Source organism: Lygodium microphyllum, chromosome 5 (assembly GCF_053477565.2).
Source record: "Lygodium microphyllum isolate KBCC chromosome 5, Lygodium_microphyllum_v1.1.10, whole genome shotgun sequence".
NCBI classification, from domain to species: Eukaryota; Viridiplantae; Streptophyta; class Polypodiopsida; order Schizaeales; family Lygodiaceae; genus Lygodium; species Lygodium microphyllum.
The window spans coordinates 79638517-79661843 of record NC_141139.1 but is presented as its reverse complement, the minus strand read 5'-3'; the positions used below and the strand labels follow the sequence as shown (position 1 = coordinate 79661843).

The window sequence follows — 23327 nt, the reverse complement described above, 5'->3', positions numbered from 1 at the left end:
TTTTCTCTCTTCTCTATAATGTATTTGTTGCATATTCTCTCTCCTACTGCATGCCTACATTAGATCTAGTCTTTTGTGGCTACGTTTGCTGGTGTTTGATACACAAAAGCTGCCTTTTGCATTTCGAGATCCGTTCAAAGTATGACACTCTCCAACTTGTAACCTTTGCCTTGATCCCAAAGATATGAGAGTTTGAGGTTTAGTATTCATTGCATAGTGTGTTTGTTACATGAGCATTGTATATTCAGTAGTCATTCACTTCATTATTCATATCCGATTGGTCCACCAATGCCACTATTTTGGACTTTGGTCCTCAGGCACTCCTTGTCTCCTTGGGGAATAGACTTGATGAGTCCCCATCTATTCCTAAGTTGCCCTCTATATCGAGTGTGTAGTCAGAAGGAGTTGAGCCCACTTTCCCTAGAAATCCTTTGATCCAGAGGATTATGGAGCTTCTTCTGGTTCAGATGTTGGCGATGGTGACCGTAGACCTATCACCCCTCCCGCTTGCACATTTGTTGATTCCTGCAGGGTACACTCTAGCCTCGCTTCTCTCTTCTGTTGTACATTCCTACTCTTACTTTCCTACATCTTTAGCATGCCTACCTGTTGGTAGTGGGACTTCTCCAACCCAACACATTGCACTCACAAGCACTTTTCATTGAAGTTGAGGTACGCATGTTTTATGGTTCTATGTGGTATTTTTATTCCTAACTTATCTTTTGCAAGTTGACACTAATCCTTACAAGACTTACAGGTTGATTGGAACAAAGGCTTGGATCATTCAACACTTCTTGGTTTCCCTTCATTGTGAGGGCTTCACACTTTGGACCAACATGGAGTTTTCCCCTTCTGAAGCAGAGTTCTTGCCTTCCTTGAGGCAACCTTGGAGGCCATTCATTTTTCAAGTTTTCAGCTGGACATGCAATTCACTCTTCTTTCTTGGGTGCTTCTCCTTTTACCCATCGACGTCGATATCTTGGGGAGAGAGGGGTTGCTTACTTCTCCTTCCATTGTCCGATGGTGAGAGGAGGTGTTCTTCTACTCTTGGTGCCTATAGGATTTTGATTACTTCAAAGATATAATTTTTGTACTTTTATCATTATCCATATCATCAGGATGATTATATTTGTAAAAGGGCGCTTGGTAAAGTGAACAATTCCCTTGTGAGGACACTATCCAAGTAACACCATTGCATAGCATTTTGCATGAGCTTGCATTGCCCTTTGCATTACCCTATGCATTGACATTTTGTTCACATAAACATGGATATGTACACATTTATCCCTTTTAAGTCAGAGAGTGATGGACTTTGGATCCATCATATTCATGGCAACTCCCATGGTAGTCTCCTTGCTTCCTTCACCACATGGATTGGGATAGCTTGTCCATTTTGTGATGTGTTGGGTCTAACCATCCTTTCTATTCTCCCCTAGGGACACAGATTACTCAATAGGACAAACATTGATTGAAAACCTATACTTAATGCTAAATCATTTCAAAGGTTAAAACCCCTAAAAAACAAACAAACAAATTCCACTATGATTCCATCTGTCTTTGTAGGTCCCAATAGGCCACTGGGAAGCCAACAAGTACCCTTTATCCAGCCTCTCTGGGGTGATGACTTGGGTTCCCTTAGTAAGATAACCATCGCTTCTATAGTCTTGGTAGGCTATTGGATAGCTGACGTGCACTCTTTGTTTGATGCCCTGGCTACCTTGGGATGGGATGCCTTAGGTTAAAAGAAAAAAAAAATATGTGGGTTTGGGCATATACAGTGTCTTTCTAGTTTCACTTTTAGGCTTGAGAGGGGGTATTGAGCTGGAAATGCATTAGACGCTGATTAGCCACATTAAACAACCCTAAAACAGGCTTAATTAATTAAATTTCCAAGCTTTCATAAGATGAAATGCATTCCTAGAGAGTGTCTATGTTCCATAAGCCATACCCTAATTTGGAAGGACCAAGCCATCTATAAATAGATAGGCTTCCCACCACTTAGACTTAATCTTGTTTTTGCAATTTGCAGGTGCCTTCTCTCTGCTATCCACACCCTCTTCGTGAAGGATATCTCAGTTCTAGCTGCTGCCCATTGCTATCCAGCCCCTTGCTACTATTGGTTGGTGAATTGTTTCCAGCCTGCTGTCATCACAAGAACAGCTGTGTTTATTGCTACAGATCATGTTCCAGCCTGCTTGTATCCACTCCCTACTGTTGCCAACGCTGCTGATGGCAGGGTTTGCTGTACCAGCATTGCCATGGGTCAGTCAGATTTGCATTTTTCTGTTTCAGCCTATCGCGCAGCTGCCATGTCATCATCTGATCGGTGTTTTGCTGATTCTGCCCTTGATTGCTCCGCTAGACACTAATCCAACCTCTCTCGAGCCATATTTGCTGCTGTCTAGCATCTCCGAAGGCTGTCTACTGCGTTTTGAGATCCATCAAAGTAAGACACACTCTTCTGCTCATACTCTCTGCCTTGGTCCTTGAGACACGAGAATTCAAGTGTCAGTACTTCACCTTTGCATAGTGTGTTCGCTGCATTGACCATCGTATATATTCAGCATTCATTATTCATTGATTATCTTCTTCATTGTTCATTGTCTCTAAGTTACCGTAACCCTATTTGTGTTCCTTATGAGTTTGCGCTTTATTGTACGATTGTGTTTGTTATTTGTAGATGAGTATTTCTTTACACCCATGCGTATACCATGCCCATGCCCAATCAGCCCATACCTACTTTTGGATCCATTGTGCACCATCCTGCATGCATGGTGGGCACTCAAGGGTTAATCCCCAAGTGTAATCTACTCCCCCATCCTACCCACCCTATTCGCCCTATTCCTCATTCAACACTACCACTCTTGTTGTTATGGCCAAGAATGCCTTCACAATTAAGACTTGTTTTAATAGGTTAAATTTTACCACTTGGTTTACCTTTATGCAATGAGTGCTTGAATCTCAAGGTCTTTGGGACCTAGTCATTGGTCTAGAGCCTTCGATTGACTCATCTTGATCACATCTGTCAATGGAAAGCTCAAAATGCCATAGCCAATGTTGAGTAAATGCAAGGATTGCTTTCTGAGTTCCATTCTCAATTACAAGACTTTCCCTCCCAATTGGGCATTGGAGTCATCTGCTTGACCACTATGCTGCAATAGGTCGAACCCAACGTATCAATCTCAATTTTGAGCTTCAAGAATTTTCTATTAAGGGGATGACATGAAAGTCAAGCGGGCCAAATATTGGTGGTTACTCACTAAGTTTGCCAATGCTGGCTCACCGAAGTCAAATGATGATTAGGTTACATTCTTTTTAGACAAGCTGCCTGAAAAATACTTCCACTTTCTCCAGCACACTGGGATGCTAAGCTGTTGACCCAAGTTCAACTTTCACTCCCTTATTGTTCTACATGATTGTGCAGAGTGTAGGGGTTGAACTCCAGACCTAACCAGTCTCTCTCTCTCTCTCTCTCTCTCTCTCTCTCTCTCTCTCTCTCAGAGTCTCAGTTCTGTGGGGACCACATACCATTATTTAGTTAATCCAAGTTACAGCTAGCCATAATTGATTTAAATTACTCTTTCATGTGTAGCTCACATTTGTGAGATGTTCCATTTGGTGCAAGAAGGGGCTACTGCAGCTTCAATGTTTGAAGCTATGCAAGGAAATTTTCTATGATGTAAGGGGGGTTGTCCTAGTGAGAGAACTTACAATGCATTTGCAACTGAGACAATTATAAACTGTCTGCTTCCTGAGCCGTTCCAAACAACTAAACAGATTGGATCAAAAAATGGGAATAGACAATGATTGTTCAGTTTCTAAATTCGTACTGGTAAAGAGGAAAGCAAGAAAAAGGGCACCTTCAGGAACATCACTGGCAACAATTGCAATCTCTGCAGCTATCCAAAGGAAGATGTTCAATTTTTGAGGATACTCGGCTTTACAATGCTCTGCCAAATGCTTTCCTGCAAGAAAGGCAACATCCACATCTATTAGCAACAAAAACTTCTTTGACTTCTGATAATGAGTCGATTGACTCACCATTTATTGAGGATAGATATGCTGCAGATAATGAATATGTTCATCATGTGAATACATTCAATCATGACTTCGTGTATGAAAAAGTTAATGATTTGGTGAGTAGTGTTGTAGTTGAGAATCACATGGTGGATGATGAGATGGCAGCATGCAGCTCTCAGAAGTGATACAATGATGTGAGTGAGATAACAATGTTTTGATAGGTGAGGGTGATGAATGTTGTGGACAATTTGGAGTGGCTCAAGGATTGGAACTTGTGGGTTGTGTGAGGTTGAAATACAAGTGTTTTTCTCATGATCAATTGTCTTCAGCAGTCTTACAAAGTTAGCTTAGGGTCCATCAGGTGCCAAAACTTATTTATGTGCAGATAACTAAATTAAAAGAAAAAATGGAGACAGAGAAGCCTTTCATAATGTTGCAAGATGAGAAAAAGAATGGATTCGGTGCACCACTTGTATGAGAAAATGAAGGGCCATTTTAGCTGTTGATCAAGAGCTCAATGGGTTGCATTGAAACATAGTCTGTTGCAGTTTCTTGGACATTGTGGCTGAGGTACATATAAATCTGAATAAAATTCATTGCACCTGCTTAAAATGGATGCCTGATCTATTAACTAGCTCCCATCCTCATTTTGCAAAGTCACAAATGAACATCTCAATCTTTTTATTCCTCAAGCATAAATCTGATGAAGCTGCTCCAACAATAATGGATATCTACGAATTCCTCGTATCGAACATCAAAATATATAGTTTTCCATATCTCTTGCAGCTTGTTTAGGAGTTTCTGTCTGCTTCAGCCTGCTGAAAGATCTCAACTATTCTAAACAGGCCATGAACGTGGAGAGTGTTGATAGCCTAATCCTTTTCTTGCCTTCCCCTGTTGTTTAAACATAATCCTTCTAAAGGCATATAGTGCAGAATAGTGTTCACAAATTCTGCCGAAGGGTCAGCATGTCCTTCCTGTACATGAAGACATAACATATTCACGAGCCCAATAGCATTAACCTCTCAGAAGACTGGGTATTGGTTAGAACGCAGAAAATCTACAGTCAACCTCCATGGTGATCAGAGCCTGTCAACCCTAGACCAGTAAGACGGGCTACTGTGTGCATCCTGTAAGCATCAAAAGCATGAATGTCTTGCAAAACCAACTGCCCTCCAGCAGAAAGCCAGGCAATCAAGTCCTTCCCATACACGGACAAAGTTAATAGTAGCATCCTCAATTTCTTCAGTCTTATTGAATCATCCCCAAGTATTGCCTCATCTAGTTGAAGCTAACTCAAGTTCCTACCATAACAAGCATTTCTCTCCCTCCTATCGTCATCATAAACTTTCAAAGCAAATGTTCTAGCACAGCCCCATTTAAATGATGGCAACAACAACCTTGCATTCGGTGAAGAGTAACAGAATGGGCTGCCTAGAGGCTTTAATCAGAGCCCACCACCTGCATGACAAATGCAATCCCTGTTTAAAAATGATAATCCACTCAGTGTGCGCATATTTATGTACTTGAATCTTCACCACTTCAGAACCATTCAACAGTGCCCAGCTCTAGAATAGCGCTCTTGCTGGGAGCATTTAGGCCCTTGTTGATAGAGTTAATCTGATTAGCCATTTAGGCAATTCGATTAGCCGTATCACTTCTCTCAGCGATTTCTGCAACAATCCAGAATCTTCCAACCAATTCTTCTTGGACCCATCATTACTCGGACTAAACAGTTTGAGCACTAGCCACATGAGGCATAAATCACTCCAATTCCCCTTTAGACCCCTTCAAAGCTTCCAACTTCCAAGGTTTTGCCCTTCATGGGCAGACTCATCACTATGGAACTAACCTCTAAAACATCTAGCAAGGAACAACTTCAAGTAATGCTTAAGTACCTAGGGAAAATGGCATCATTATTGGTTCATGTTAGGAGTTTTGGGATTTGTTGCAACGACATTTGACTAGAGACCAATAGCACTCTTTTGTAAGATTTTGGACATGGCTTTGGTCAACAGTCTTACACGTCCTCCAATCTGTAATTAATCCTCACCAATATGGTTTTATAAAAGGTAGGTCCCTCCTAGACATTGTGTTCAATGTAATCATGATATTCCCTTCACTATACTTTAATAAAATTTAACCAAATAATTGAGGGAACACTTTACTTTTTGAATGTTGACGATAGTCTATATTGACGTAGCCAAGTGGATCAAGGCAATGGATTGTGGAGAGCAAGAGAGAAATAGAGACAATTGTACAACATGAGAATGGGTACAATCACCCCCATGCATGAGAGCACCTCCCTCGTGCATGTGTTTAATAATTTACTAGTGTTTCATGCAAGGAACACTAAGTCGCTTTGCGAAGCAAGTTTGTGACAAAAGTAAAGTTGCCATGTAGTGTGTCTTGCTACTACATGGCAACTTCAATTTTCTCACTTCTTCCCCATGTATTGTATTTCAGTTTCATGTTCTTTCTCTTGCATTTCTCTCAACTTCTCTCTCTAAGTTTTTCTCTCCATTCTCTTCTTTTTCTTTTTCTTTTTCTTTTTCTTCTTCTTCTTCTTCTTCTTCTTCTTCTTCTCTCTCTCTCTCTCTCTCTCTCTCTCTCTCTCTCTCTCTCTCTACTCACTCACTTTGTGTGTGTGTGTGTGTTTTGACATTGTCATCGCCCACATGGCTTTGTAGCTATCGGCTCCATAGCTACAGTTGGATGAGGATAAATTTCAATGACCCCCTTGTTTTGCTTGATGTGGAATTTTGTTTTTTTTTGGGGGAGGGGGGGGACTATTGATGCCACTCGTGCTAAGGGTGAGAAGATAACTTTATCGACTCTCTAGCTCCACCACTTGACACGTAGCATTATAGTTCCTCCCTCTCTCTCTCTCTCTCTCTCTCTCTCTCTCTCTCTCTCTCTCTCTCTCTCTCTCTCTCTCTCTCTCTCTCTCTCTCTCTCTCTCTCTCTCTCTCGTGAGAACCAACACCAAATCAATTTGTAAAGTCTAAGAATTTAAATGTCACTTTTATTATCACGTATTTGTTTATATGTTGGATCATATGCTAATGTGCATTGAAGGATCTAGTTATTTAGAAAAAGTAAATTGGTTGAGATGAAAAGATTTATCTTTCTTATAGGCCTTTAAGTATAGCTAGTGCTTTTGGAATAGCAATGTGTTGCTTTATTATATGGTGAGGATGATAATTGACATGTACTATTAGAGCATGCGACTGCTTTGTCGAATGGGTTTGTGTATAGATACAAAAAATAGTTTTAAGTACTACCTTTTAGATGTTTGTAATTAGTTAGTAATTGGAGTTTTAGAAAAAAAGGGTCATGAATGCATATGAAGGTGAAACCTTCAATCATAAGCCAAAATTACAAAAGAGGATGTTGAAATAAGATGTGTCCAAGGGATAATCTAGATAAACAAAGCTTCAAGGGGTGTTATATGTGGAAAAAATTAAGAGGTTATAAGTTGGCCTAGGGCTATACTAGAAACTTCTTTGAGCACTTGCCTTTCACCCCAAAAGGCAAATAAACACATCACAAAAGAAAAAACTTCCCTGAGGCTTAGTCATCATTCAGCCTAAGATCCTTAGCTTTTTTCTTCCTTAGGTCACTTGCTAGGGAGTGTTGTCCTATCTAGAAAAGACGTGATAACATCTAGGTGCAATTGGAGAGATCTCTATGATTTTTGCAATGTTCTCATGAAGCTCTAGAGAAGGAATGGAGCGCGTAACCTCTTATAGAGCTGGAAATGCGTAACATGATTCTTGCCTTCTTTTATTCAAATGATCATGATCTTGATACTTTAAGAGAGTAGGTTAACATTGTGATTCAAGATTATCCAAGTTGGACGCATGTGTCTCTTGATTAAGCATGATCCATGTCCCAATGATTGTGAAGGCTAAAGTGTAATATAACATGATCCATGCATGTCTGAATGATTGTGTCCTTTTTATGACTAAGTGCATTGAAGAGTAGCTACACAAAGAGAAGGAAATTTATTTGCTTATGGAGAAATAGACTCCATACTAACATAGAGCCAAAAAATAGCAAAAATGGAGGGAAACACAATGTTGTAAACGATGAACAAATGTTAGAGAGAGAGAGAGAGAGAGAGAGAGAGAGAAGAGAAGAGAAGAGAAGAGAAGAGGGAATGTGTGTAGTATTGCCATATACAAAGTGAAAAAATATTAGACACTACTCATATACGATTGATATGATATTCTTCTTTTCAATAGTATTATCATTGTCAATTGTGAGATGGATGGTTTGGGATCAACATTGCAAAATATTTTCTTGGAAATGATTAACCACATCTGCTTGGGCTGAGGAAGGATTCCCTTCTATTGACTTTTATAGAACTATGACAATCAAAATGGTCAAATTGTACATAGATTGGAAAGATTCTATGGAGCTGTTTACAACAGTGTGCTCTTTGCTGGACAAAAAAATCATTTTTATCAAATTCACTTGATGCAACCTTTGTGAATCCCCATGAGATAGTGTGTTACCAATAAAGTCAGCTAAATTTGATGGAGAAAAATATGATTTATATCTAATTCACTTAGTGCAATCCTTGCAAAACCCTACAAGAAATTGTGTTCCCAAACAATAAGCTAGTTAAATGTGATGGACAAAAATATAACTTTCATATTCAGTTGGTGAAATCCCCTAAGAAAGTGTGTCACCAATAAACTAGCTAAAATTTAAAATCCATTTGCTAAGGCCTAAATCATAAAGCTAAACTTACAAAAATAATTGCCTTGTTTTAAGGCCATAATACCAAGCTCAAAAGAATAATAAATAATCCTACAAATAAGTGCACAAATAAATGTGCACAATAATAGTGTCCAAATTAATTATCCAATGTACTCGCAACTCCACTAGTAAATACAAAAAACATTGCATTTGCAATACTTTGGCTAATAATTTGCTCATTAGAAACATTAAAAAAAACTAATTCCCTACCTATCCGCTTGGCACAATGTAACTAGTGCTATACACATACGTGTGCAACAAGTCACTTTTATAACAAATGATATTTAATTGGTCGCAGATTTGCCCCAAGTGCTCTAAAATCAGTAGGTGGTTTTCATACAACTAGATGTTGAAAAACATTTAATGAAATTAGGGATTTCTCCAATTAATCATGGATCACATGGGCTTTGATGAAAATATTTCTAGAATTATTTTCCTCCTTGAAAGAAACTATTTTACTCTCTCCTTTTATTAAGGAAGCTTGATAAAGCAAAAGAAGTTAATATTATATCTTATTAGCTCTAAAGCTCCCAAAGTGACATTAAACAATTTTGAGTGCTAATATTTAAGAATGACCTTCAATATGTTCCAACTACATTTTTATATGAACAATGTTAGTCTTTGGATACGAAATGCACCGATCTCCCTTTTTTGAGATTCTCATTTTCTAGTCCAACTTCTATTAGATTTTGGAAAATTTTGAGTAATCAAAGCGTCTATGAACCATGATGCTAGTTTAACCAGATCATTTACCATTCAAAAAAATAAGCAAAAAGTAACTTGAATTTTTTGTCGATTACCTTACCTTATGAAACTTGCACTATCATATCTTTATGACTAGCATTGCTAACATATGTTCTCTTTGTTTATCCTTACCTCACAAATAACTTAGTATGTCTTGCCATTTATTAAAGGACCAAGTTGTGCTTGAAAAGTAGCATGAATGTGTATAATATATTAGAAAGAGACCACAAGGTGGCCTTCAAAATGCAACGGTAGGGTAGGGATTCTAACCTGTTACCACGCCCAAAGCGGATGCAAGAGATTGGATGAATAAGGCAGCACATGTTGCCAAAAGCACAACCCAAAGAAGCTGAATCACAAGGCTTATAGATATCAACACTTCACTCAAGTATTTATTGCTTTGCACATGAAAAGAGGGTTTCTTATTGTCTCTTGATTAGTTAAGTATTTTTATTAATAACTTAGTTACTTATAAAAAAGGAACAAAACTTTGATAGTGGGCTTACTTTTATTTCAAGTTTTTGGATTTGAAAGTAAGAACCACCTCTTGAACCAAATATTGATACATCACATCATCACTATATGTAAATTTTCTTTTGCATTTAGGTTTGGAAAACAAAGATTGCATTTTGCATGATGCCAAATGAAAAGATTGAACATTTAGTCTTTACCTCATATTTGTAATCAGCTCCTGCTTGGAGGTCAGTTTCAACTACAAGTATAAAAAGGAAATGAGAAAATTAAATATGTTTTTTATGGGAGAGTAATCAAGGAGATGAGATTTGGGATGATGCTTAAAAATGATTAGTACATACAATTTCCTGGATCAATGTAGCCGATGCAGACTAAGAAACCTGGGCCAATGTATGAAATGAGATTTCTCACTTTCCCTTTCTACAAAAGAACATAAAAACAATTATGTATATTGATATAGAATGTTTATGTACACACACACAACAATAACTTCAAGAACATGCCAATGTATGAAAGGAGATTTCTCACTTTCCCTTTCTACAAAAGAACATAAAAACAAGCATGTATATTGATATAGAATGTTTATGTATACACACACAACAATAACCTCAAGAGCATGCCAATGTATGAAAGGAGATTTCTCACTTTCCCTTTGTACAAAAGAACATAAAATCAAGCATGTATATTGATATGGAATGTTTATATTTACACACATAACAATAACTTCAAGAGCATGCACAAATAAACATTGACATACACCTAGATGCATTTTTTCTTTATGTTGTGTGTGAGATATGTATGAGATGAAAACCACCATGAAGAACCAACCAATAGAACTATAAGACATTGCTTATTCGAGAGGCTAAGGGCTAAAAGTAATTTGGCAAAACAATCTTCCCCCCCCCCCCCCCCCCCCCCCCCAACAAACAAAAAAGAACCCACAATGCATGTATATGAAACAAACCAAATTTAAACTCTTAACTAAGGCTGGTTACACACTAAATAGTGGATGTACACTTTTAAGTGTTAACCAATCAAAATACTTATTTAGGGGTTGTGAAATGTGTCCTTTTGGTTCCTTGCCCAATTTGTAAAGTGATGGACAAGGGTGCACATTTTGCATTTGTAGCCAATCAAGAAAATAATAAACATATTGTTTTTTCACTTTTTTTGCAATATGTATCCTTTTGGTGTGTAAAGGATTTATGCCAATGGTTGCACTTAGTTTCAAAAACTACATGCCCACAATTTGGGCAAGGGTTGGGCGTCCATCATTTGGTGTGTAACTAGCCTAAGTTGGGAATAAAATATAGGAAAAGTATAATTGTGCATCATTTATATCAAGTTCTAAGTGTTATAATGAACTAAAGCTACACTTCATTACCTAAAACAAAAGTGCAAAATAGCTTAGGGGTCAAAATAAAAAAATTGCAACCTTGTCGACAATAGTTCTCCCTAAACACATATCTATAAATTTTTATAACTCAAGGGACTCAAGGTTCTTTGCTAATAAGATATCAAATATCTATTTCTCTCTCTCTCTCTCTCTCTCTCTCTCTCTCTCTAAACCATGTAGTCCTACTTGTAAAGGCTACCAAACTTTATTAAACTTCTTCTTTCACATCCACATTAAAGATAGGTGCACAATACTACCATAAATTGTTTTTCGTTTTATATGTATATATTGTTAAAAAGGTAGAATGGGCTTCTTACTTTGCTCCTTGGGCAAGGAATGGTATTTAAGAAAGTTTGAACCAAGTTGCGGACAACTTATCAAAATTGTTCAACTTTGGACCTATCTATAATTATTGAACACACTAAGACAATGAAAGTTTAACAATCCATCTTTAAAAAAAAACAAGACACAAATACATCAATTATGGGCACATATTTCTTCTACTAACACCTACCACCCATCTAATGCTTTTGAAACCTTTGTTCAATATCCAAAACCCATTGTGAATCCTCCTAAAGCTTGCACAATCAATGAATGGCAATTCAAGGAAGGGCTCCTTAAGAAGTTTTGATTGATTGGGACTACTATTTTCATTGAATTGCATGAAACTTGAGAGGGGCTAAGAATTTAAGTTTGGTAGTAGTCCCCCAATAATGCCTAGTGAGAATATTTCTTATAGGCTCAAGAACACTTATAATCCCCAAACTTTTTGTGGAACTGGGCTCTAGTTGATATGTTGGAGGCCTTGATCGAGGTCATAAGCACAAATCCCCTTCTACCATTGATATTTTTACCTTTTATTTGGCTAGCCCCTCCTATGTAGCATGGGTAGAAGAAGGATTAACTTGGGCTTTGATAGTTTGGAAAGGTAAAGTTAGGGTATAAGGTCAAAGAGTGTAGAGTTAGAAAGATAAAGTTCCATTGTGCTCTCTCTCCAACTTATGAAGTTTGAACGCCTTGAGTTAACTAAGTATTTAACTCCATTATTGCCATTACGGTTGTAGAATGGTTAATGCTACAAGGGTTGACACTTGAGAGAAGCAAGATATTCCTTGAGGCAACTTGGAGTCTCTCTCTCTCTCTCTCTCTCTCTCTCTCTCTCTCTCCAAGTTTTGATTGGAAGGGCTTTGAGCAACTTCCTTTTCCTTCTAAAGAGATTGGAAAGGCATATAGTTATTTTCTTAAATTTGCTACTAATCATTCTAAGGCTAAAATATTTGCAGCCCCCATCTTGGTAATAGGGAATTGCATTAATCATGAAATATAGTAAAATAGTCGCATGAAAACTAAATATTAGATAGGGTGGTAAGCCGGATCATTCTTGGAAAGAAGACCTCTCTCTCTCTCTCTCTCTCTCTCTCTCTCTCTCTCTCTCATCTACACACACTCTCCATCTAGGGGCAAAAGTTAGTAAGCTACATCTACATTGGTTTGCTCGGTGCAGCTTACTTGAGGTAAGTCGAAGACGGTGAGAAGAGAGAGAGGGTGTGTGTGTTAGCAATCGACCTCTAGGCTCTCACACAATCTCCTTAAACAGCAGCTAGATAACCTGAATGCATGGCTGCAGCTTGCTTCCGGCGCCCAAGACGTCAGAGACACAGACAGAGAGAGATTTTCTTTTGGGCGGGGGGGAAGAAGGTGCAACTCCATAAGCTTTACTGCTCTAGAACACACACACACACACACTCTCTCTCTCTCTCTCATACACACACACACACACAGTGTCTCAACCAGAGTAAGCGCTGCTAGTGTAATACCTTTACTGAGATGGGCTCCAGGCCTTGTTCTCTGTTGTCACCCTCAGTATTATCGAGGGGCGCAGGTGCTACCTGCGGGGTAGATTCGAACAAGAATGCAGAAGCAGCAGCAGCAACAGCAGCTGAATAAGATTTAGCTGCAGAAGATGCATCATCAGGAGGAGCAGCAGAAGAAGAAATTGCCATTATGGCGCTTCTCTTGTGAGTTCTCTCTTCCAGGCCAACCACATTCGGTACATATATAATACACACACGCACACACAATACAATACATCAGCACCTTGTTTCTTTCTCACGCCCTCATGACTTCAACCTCCACGTGCATGTAAGTAGCCATAGCCAAAGCCTCAAGATTCTCTCTCATAAAGTAGTTATGTCCCCTGGCACTAATCAAATACAAAATGGCCTGTCATGAGAACTATAATGAAATACGAGGATTCCCCACTATCATAAGAACTGCAATTATCAAATGCAAAGGTTCCCCTTAATCATCAACTATGAGCGTTCCCTCTTAATTGAAGGACTAAGCCCACCCAATCAATAATGCATGAAACATTATGCTCCATAGAGCATGATTGGTCCACACAACTAGACGTTGATCTTGTGACATCTATCAAAAAGTTGAGAATAATTTGGTACATTTTTTAAGTAAAAATGATTTGCCGTTGTTCTCAATCACAACATGTTGCTCAACGGGGTCATAAAAAATATATAAGAATATCATATGGATTCACTAAAAGGGATTTTTAAAATTCTCTTCTATAGTATTTATACTAGCACTAGGCAACATCACAGCCCTAAAGCAACAAGCCGTGCAACTTTGCTCAACAATCCATTTCTCATCTTTCTCTCTCCTCTTTTCCCTCTCTATTTCTAATTTTTTTCTTTACTTTCTCTCCCTCTCCCCCCAAATTCTCTCTCTCTCTCTCTCTCTCTCTCTCTCTCTCTCTCTCTCTCTCTCTTTCTCTACTTTCTATTTTAGTTTATTTTTTCTCCTCTCTTGGCTCTCTCTCTCTCTCTCTTTTTTTTCTCCCCCCTCTCTCCTCTCTTTTCCTTCTCTCTCCCTCTCCTCTATTTTCCTTTCTTCTTCCTCTCTCTCTCTCTTCATTCTCTTTTTTAATAAATTTTTCTCTCTCTCCTTTTCTTCTCTCTACGCTTCTCTCTCTCCTCTATTTTTATTCTCTTTTAAAATTTTATCTTTCCTCTCTACAATTCTCTCTACACGTTTCCTCCCTCTCTCTCTCTCTCTCTCTCTTCTTCTTCTTTCACTTTCTTCTCCCTCCCCATCTCTCTTAAAGTATATAAATTTTATCTTTTCCATATATATAATTCTCTCGCTAAATGTTTATATTCTCTCTCTTCTTCTCCTCTCTCTCTCTCTCTCTCTCCGCTCCCTTTTCTTCTCTTTTTCTTCTCTCTCTCTCTCATTCTTCTCTCTCTGAAAAAAAAATTAAATTTTAAAAAGACTTTTCCCTTTTTCCCCATCTCTCTTCCTATTTTTCTCTCTCTTCTTCTTCCATTTCCATTTTGGAGTTTCCATGAGACTTTTGAGAGGCTTTAGGTTGGCAACAATGTTCTCAGCTAATTTCCTTGTCAAATACTCAAGGATTCTATGTAACTCTAATTTGTTTGATGGAACATGGTAGGTCATAGAAGGTGGCTTCTTACTTACGTTTCTATCCATCATGCAAAGAGGCAAAGAATATATAGGTCATTTTTCCTAGGAGCACTTTCTTCTACAATCTTATTTTAATCATCCTCATCATTTGAGATTGGAAAGTCAATGGTTGCAAGCACATGCATCTAGTGATGCTCATCCTCTAGATATGGGATGCACTTTGTCAAGGGACCATAGTTGAGTTTGCTATGTGATCCACCCTTGAGCACTATAGAGATGGGATCCAAATCAAAAAGTGAGGTCTTCTAGGTTTCCATTTCTATTTGGACTACTTTAGTTCTATTCTTGAAGAATATCAATCCATTACCCCAATCTTCTACACTCTCGCACCTCTCATCCAAGGTCTTCCTAGAAATATATCATAGTATGTGCCCTTCATATGACAATGAAGCTTACTAAGAATTAAATCTGGCTATCTTAATCAGCCAGCCCTTTAGCACTCGAAATGGACAAACTTTCATGCTATTAACAAGTGTTATATTGAATCAAGTAGTTCTTCTCATAGGGGGACCACTTGAAGCCTCCAACAATGTATGGCTAAGAACATTCACTCTTGCCCCATACCCTTGATTCCCTTTCAAATTGTATCACCTAATGCCACAACTAGAAGAATTGCATACATTTTTGTAACTTCACAGAAGGCATTAATATGTAAGGATGTTACACTAGGAATGTGATATTTTCTTGTAACACATTGTCTTCCCAAGGTTTCCATACTCAGGCGTGTAAAAAGGAGGGAGTTGAGCATATAGTGACCCAAGGAGAATAGGGCATTGGCCTCAGGTCCTAACTCGGTATCCTCAGGTCCTAACTCGGTATCCAAGAGCCTAACAAGCCCTTGAGAGGTGACACTTAATCCTTTTCTAACGCTCACTTTTATTTTCGCTCCAACATTCCTTCTTTTCCTTCTTTTCTGGCTAGATGCCACCATTAGGAAGACAAGGCATTGGCCCCAAGACTTGACTCGTCCCCAAGAACCTACCAGGCCTTTGCAAGGCGATAAGCAACTGCTTGTAGGAAGTTTCTTCCTTTTTCTTTTCCTTTTCTTATTGAGGGGTTAGAACCCCTTTTTACACATCTTTGTAATTTTTTTATTTTTAGATAGATTCAAAACTTGCTCTTCTCTTTAATAGTTTGGCAGGCTTCTCTGATTGCCTCACACGAGCAGGGACTCCTAGGACAACTGTTGAGCAAGCAGGAAGGACAGGGTCACAAGGACTACCCTCTATCACAGGTCTTTATCGCTTGACAATGTCCTAACAAGAAGTAGACAACTACTCAAATCTCCCCCAGATATACATGGCCAAACCTGAGGACATCATGCCTTAATCACCGATCCCCAACAACAAAAAGAAGATAACCCCCACATACACATATAACACTATTAGCTTAAGAGGAAAACTCGAAAAGGCGATGATACCACCTAGAGTGGCCACAAGAAGCTTCTGCGCAGCAAAGGCTCCCTCTAGGCACTTCGTCCAACCTGTGTGATACAATCACTAAAACAGAAAACCATTAAACGCACCTGCACAAAAAACAAACATATGGCCCTCTTTACCTAAAGGAATATAATAGTTCACAAAAGAAATGGCCCTCTTGGCCTAACATAAATCATTTTGTTCTAACCAAATATGGTCTACTTAGCATGTAGATTATATCTTGTCAAACTAGTCAAGCTAAACCAAAGTCACAAGTCCAAGCCTTCCTACTGATATAACCTTGGTATAGGCTATTCCTCTTTGTGTGCTATTAGTTGAACAAATGACCTCCTTAGGCTTGGGTGCCTTATAATCCAAATAGACTGGTTGTTCCAGCTTTCCAAAGGCCTCTCCTATAGAGAGATTTGTGGTTTTCGACTCATTTAACCCTTTCCTATTTGGATTTTTGAATGTTTCATTGTTACAACCCAAACTAGGTAAGGATTGAATCCTAGGTCCGTCATAACAATGCATCCTGGAGCGGTGCACATTTTAGATGTATTATTACGGCCTCTAGTCTCATTCACTTGGAAATTAACCATGGTATGTCCATTTGGAACTCTTTTGGGCTTCCAAACCCATCTCCTTCTAACCTTTGCATGGCTCGATTGGCTGCCACCACTCCTTATATTTGTGTGATCTTTCATAGTGACCGATCTATCTCAGCTTGCTTGCTGCCTATCACTTCCACATAGAGGCTGGGTCGTGCGCAATGGTCGGCTTGGAGGCTCTACCCATCCGCTAGGTACTGGAGCCCACAGTAGACCACTCTGAGGTATGGGAGATCGTAGGGAGTCTTACTGGATGGCACATCTGGAAGGTGGGGTATCAGGAGGTTTTTGGCAGGGAGAGACTTTTAGTACATGCGACTTTGGCAAAGCTCTGGACCTCCATCATCCACTCCCTCCACAGTCGATGGGACCAGGTGCATGGCGAGTCTCAAGCTCTTCATCAGGAGCTTTGTTTTCACTTTATGCGCACTTGGGGTGGCCAGGACTTGTTCTTCATGATATAGGTAGCCAACCCTAGATGGCTACCCTAGATGGCGATATATCCCCCCCCCCCCCCCCCCCCCCCCCCCCCACCCCACATGGCTTCTTGCCCCCATCTCCCCGAGACCGCCTTGAGAGGCTTGTACACATGATTTATTTATGACTGGGCATAAAACTTCTTCTTGAACATTTCCCAAGTCATAGGTATCCTTCCCTCCAAAATGAGAGTCAACCCTAGTTGTGAGGCTCCTACAAGATAAGTTCTCTTCCAGTTCTTGTCTTGTTCTAGTCTTGTCTTGTAATTAAGCCATGATTTTGTGAGCATTTCCTTCTAATCAAATTATCTAGCAATCAAGTTCTAGTTCAATTTCGCTTTCAATTTCTTCTCATGTAAGTTGTGAGAGCAATCCTCACTCTGGAAGAGCACTTGCCATGCTATACTTGCGAAAATGGCATAAGTGTGGAGATCCTATTGCTTTAGGAGTTTGACCATCCAATGCAAACTAGCTCTCACCTAATCTCTCACCTCTCTCTCATAATTATTGGCTACCCTAACAAATGGTAGCATCAATCAATAGTATCAAGATTGTAGTAGTAGGCACACCTCAAGTTTTCTCATCATTGTAGTCTCTTACAAGCCGAAGAATATTTCACAATCCTTGTGCAATTGTCTTGTTATGCAAGCTCTCAATCCAAATGAGCATGATGCCATGGGACTCAAGTTGCCATTCATTCTGAGAAGAATGTAGGGAAAAGGAAAGAGCAAAGAATCACCAAGCACTTCACATCACATCCCTTGTGCTCTCATTGTCACACACTCTCTCAAACTCCCTTTCTCAACAACAAACTCCCTTTCTCAACAACACATAGGAGCTCAAGGTAGTAGACGGAAATTGAGAGAAAGAAAACTCACAAGAAGTTGTGAATGACTTATTTCATTATCTTTCCTCCATTTTATGCACTCTTTTAATGGTTTCCATACTTTTTTATCTCTTGGGCATGTAGCCCATTCAAATGGCTCCCAGATGGATTTTTCCAATGCAAAAGTATAGAAACTACATCGAACTCTACTCCACAAAATGTTACTAGTTGCATAGGAGTGAGCATGGCTATTAGTTTTTACATGAATATTTATTGATGTGGACAAAAAATTTAATGCTTCCCATTGTTGGTCACTCCCTTGCTTCTCTATTTTCTTGTGATTATTGATGGGGTTAACATTACCCCCTCCTAGACTTGTGTCTTAGTCCCATGGCACTTCTTAGGAGTAGGCTATCATGAGGAGCACTCTGATGATTAATGTTGGGACAAAGTTCAAGATTGTGGATGTTGTTGAGATTTTGTGGATGTGTGTTGGATGAGCTAGGTAAATTTAAGGGTGATATGATCTTTAGGTAGGGTCATGAATGGTGGATGATGTAGTGCCACTAATGTTGAGGGACCTTTCAGGATTCTTATAGTATTATCGAATGTACTAGTACTATCTCTAAGGGGTGTGTCTATCTCAATGGTGTTGTGGATATGCTTGTGTTGGTGCAATTGGGAGTTGGGTTGAATTCCAAGTAAACTCAAAATGTTTTCCCATACTTAAGGACCCAATTGGTACAAGGTAAGGTGAAATGCAATGCTTAGGAAGACATATCTACTAGGTGACCCGAGATGTTCTGCCCTTGACAAGCCCTGAGTCTATGTTGTAGGGACAGGGCTAGGGGGGCTAAAATTGCCAAGTGATCCAGCTCGAGGACCCCCAGGTGGAGTGACACTGTAGCTTACCTACCTAATTTGATCTCTTTTTTTTTCTTTTTTCTTTTTTTTGTGGAGGCATGACTATCATGCCTCAAGAAGCAGCTAGAGTGCTCTCATCAAGCAACCTTTTCTAAGTAGGTAAATCTTTATTGATAGCCTCAAGTTGAGAAGATACTTCAAGTAGAATGGATGAGTGCATTTAGCGTGTCTTCCAAAATACTTATGTGCAGTAAGAAGAAAGGAGAAGTGCATGAAGATGTAGTTGTACCATAGCCACTCTCTCAATCCCAACATTCACATCAAAGAAGAGAGAGGGGTGGAAGCCCATCCTCATAGGGGATGTGTGGTTGTTACACGATGTCACCAGTAGTCATATGTAAATATTGATAGTGATGAATGATGCATTTGGATATTTTTAAACTGGATCTCCTAATAAATTTTATAATGAGGAAATCATGTCCCACTGCTAAAAAATATATGTCTTCTCATACTCACGAGCCCAAACACTAGGAACCTTAAGAAAATTGTACATGTCCTACTCTTTCTCATTATACCTATTATTGTGCTTGTAAGGATAGGAATAATAAGTAGGATTGATTGGTTGTGCTTCATGTGTATAGTAGTAAGCATCCCAAGCAATCTTCACATTTTCTAAAATAGGGTAGCACCATTCCGGCTACCTTGGGAATGCTTCTCTAAACCTTTATTCAATGTTGTAAATTTTACAAAGGGCTTCCATATCCTGCTATTTAACCATCTAGGACCATTCTTTCCTTTGTCTTAATGAGTAAGTGTACTATTCTCAAGGGGAGGGGTCTCCTAAATTTGAAATCCTCATATACTTTAAAATCAATTATCATCATTGCACTTTGTTCCTACCTCTTATTATACCTACCCACAAGTTCCTCTAGACTTTCCCCTTATTCATCTATTGCTTGTATGTTCAAAGGGGCATCCATCACTTTTTGTGAGGACTGGACTCTCCATATCCTCAAGATCTTCTCATAGGCTTCTTGCTACTTTGGGGTGGCTTCTGTGTCTTATTGTGGATTTGGAACCTCACCATTGGTTGCTTCTGATGGGGCATCATAATCTAAAAACTTTTCCTAATCCTCTAAAGGAGTCACTATTAAGTGTGGCTCCCATGTTTTCTCTATCAAAAATTGATGTTCTTCACTTGTTGGTGAAGAGATAGGTATCTGGAATCCCATGTCCTTCAATTTATGCTCATCATACCCCACAAGGTAAAGATGGGCCGCTAGTATCTCCTTTGTAGGCACATAGGTTATCAATTTGAATTCTATGCCAAAATCATAACTTTCCAAGGCCTTTATGGCCACTTCCAGTTGAGACTTGAACTCCTCAGCCTACTTTTTATGGAGCTTTACAAAAATGGTTTTTGCCTCATGCTACATTCTTTGTTGACATCCTTGCATATAGCTACCTACTATTTGTATTGACTTTCTTACAAGAGGGCACTACCTAGATTAGCAGCCATGCACTACATTGTGTCCACCAATTGAGCTTGTTTGGGTTCCCTTGCCATATTTTCTAGTCTCTATAATAACATTAGTCTCTAGGATGGTTTGTAGGCTCGTAAAGACAATTTGTAGTTGGGCATGGGCTTGTTGAACATTTGCACATTATTTGGTGAGTCCTGCCACCTTGTTCCTTTCTTGTTCCATCTATACTCTGGTTTCTACCAGTTGTATTCTAGAGTCCTTGGCATGCTTTTGCACATCTTCCATCCCTTGGACTTGTATCTTTAACTATTCTAGTTCCTTGTTTTTACTCTGCATCCAATTTGCGGAGGTCTTGTTGTTACATTATGGTTTTCTTCAAATGTTTATTGGTATGTTTCTAGTACTCCACCTAGCCCAGCTTGCAATTTTGAGTTGTCTCTAAGTACTTGGGATTTTTGCCTCTTTATCTCATCACATAGTTCCTTGTGTTGGCTAGTTTCCTTCTACATATACTAGTTGACTAACTCACTTGTAAGAGCCAATTGTGGAGTCATCTGGCTATTGCCCATCCTTCTTGGAGGCAAATTTTCCTTAAAAATTCCATTTCTTTAATTCCAATAATTATATTTGCATGGTTTAATAGTTAGTTAGCATTAGCTATAGCTCTAGTTGTCCTTCAATAACTTTCTCCTTCCCTTTGCTGATAGTTTCACTTCCCTCTAGTAAATGTGCATCAGTCTTTCTTGCCAACTCCTCCTCCCTCCTAGGTAGGTCTTTGTCCTTTCTGTGTAGCTCTTCTTCCCTCCTATGCAAATCTTCATGACATGTGTAATGATCCATGTCATGTGGATAGATGCCAATATCAATTATATAGATTAGGACATCTATCAATACATCTCCATAACCTATTCGGTTAGCAATATGAAGCTCTTCCTCATCATTGAGAAGTCTATTTAGGTAAGGGTGGACTAGAATGTTCTCATCGATCAACCTATTATTATGGATCAATGCAAGGATCCAAAATAATGTAGGGGCAACATAAGTTGGATCGTACTCAGAGGTTTTAACAACATGACATTGTTTGACATTGGTCATAATCTAACAACCAATAGGCTCCCACTTGGCATGTAGAGCGAGCCTTTGTTGCAAGAACGTGGATTCCGATTTTGTGAGTCCATCTAGATCTGCAAGATCCTTAAGTGAATTTTAATTGTGTTTAAAGGAGATGATAAAGCATTCTTGAAGGGTTTTCTCTCCTAATTCTTGAGTGGTGATAAGTTATTCAGTAATAATAGAGGATGTTTTTGTAAAAATGAGCCCACATTCTTCCCAAGAGCATGGTAGACATTTCACTACTTCCATTGTGTTTTCATCTGAGAGACCAAGGTCTAGTCTCACCTATTTTTGAGGCTGTGTCAATAGCTGATTATAAAATTGATGGTATTTTAAGAGGGCCTTAAGTTGGGAAGTCTTTTTGGTTTGATATGAACGGTTTGGTTCATATGGCTAATTGGTTACATTCAGGTGATAAGTCGAGTGGTTTGGTTCATATGGCTAACTAGTTGCATTGAGATGATGGGCTGAGTGGTTGCAAGGATGGAGTTAGAGTTAAATCAAAGGGGGCAAACATGTATGCAAAAAAATCAATCATGGCTCATAGCTCTAGCTTCTTCTCTCAAATTTGGCATCATAGCATGAATGCATTGAATGCTACTCTATGGTAATAAGAAGCTATTAGGGCTAAGAGACACAACCAACTAATGTCCAAGTTTGATTAGCTATTGGATCAAATGACACTTGTTGATGATCAATCCATGAAGGATCAATATGGTCAACAACATCACCATGAGAAATGGTACAATCCGTATAATCAACAACATGAACATTGTTATGATGCACACTATTATGGGTATGAACACCATGAGTATTATTAGTAGCATGATTATGAGAAGTAGCATGACCATTCTCATGGGAATTATGGACACCCTTGGTATGGTCAATGAGCAAAGGTATCATCATGTGCATACTTAAGGTCAACATGTATATGGTGATTGTGCATATTATGAGAAGTAGCATGCATGGGTAGCATGATGCTACTAATGGTAGGTACCTCACCTGTGATGACATAAGAGAAATGCATGAGGGGGGAGGGGGAGAATAAAAATGTGTAATTAAAAAAAGACTATTCTCTTTCCTCTTTTCCCCCCTCCTCTCTTCGTCATTTTTTTATCCTTCTTCTTCTTCTTATTCTTGTTATCCTTCTTCTTCTTCTTCTTCTTCTCTCTCTCTCTCTCTCTCTCTCTCTCTCTCTCAAAGTGTGTGAAAAATATGTTAAAAAAATTTTAAAGATTTTTTTCAAAAAAATATTTAATTAAGAGAAAAGTTAAAATTAAAAAGTTTAATCTAACCTATGAGAGAGAGAGAGAGAGAGAGAGAGAGAGAGAGAGAGAGAGAGAGAGAGAGAGAGAGAGAGAGAGAGAGAGAGAGAGAGAAACTTTTGATGTAAAAAGAAGTTTGATTTAATTAAGAGAGAGAGAGAGAGAGAGAGAGAGAGAGAGAGAGAGAGAGAGAGAGAGAGAGAGAGAGAGAGAGAGAGAGAGAGAGAGAGAGAGAGAGAGAGAGAACCTAGGCCCTACACATGAAAGGGAGGGGGGGGGGAGGAATTTAATTAAAAAGGGGAGGGAGAAAAGAAAGAGAGAGATTATAAGTGAGAGAGAGGGGAGGGGTTTTAATTTTAAAAAGGGAGGTGATA

At 39.0% G+C, this 23327-nt stretch overlaps 1 protein-coding gene across 1 annotated transcript in view; it reads right to left on the bottom strand.

Moving 5' to 3' along the window:
• The window catches only part of LOC148036034 (metal transporter Nramp6-like), an 89178-nt gene extending 75689 nt beyond the window's left edge, over positions 1–13489 (bottom strand). The window contains exons 1-5 of the mRNA XM_087678040.1: positions 13219–13489; positions 10347–10425; positions 10203–10243; positions 9802–9880; positions 3861–3965 (exon numbers count right to left, since the gene is read on the bottom strand). Of these exons, the coding sequence (XP_087534166.1) occupies positions 3861–3965; positions 9802–9880; positions 10203–10243; positions 10347–10425; positions 13219–13404 (490 nt within the window). The 5' untranslated portion in view covers positions 13405–13489. The remainder of the gene's footprint in view (positions 1–3860; positions 3966–9801; positions 9881–10202; positions 10244–10346; positions 10426–13218) is intronic.
• Positions 13490–23327: the final 9838 nt, after the last annotated feature.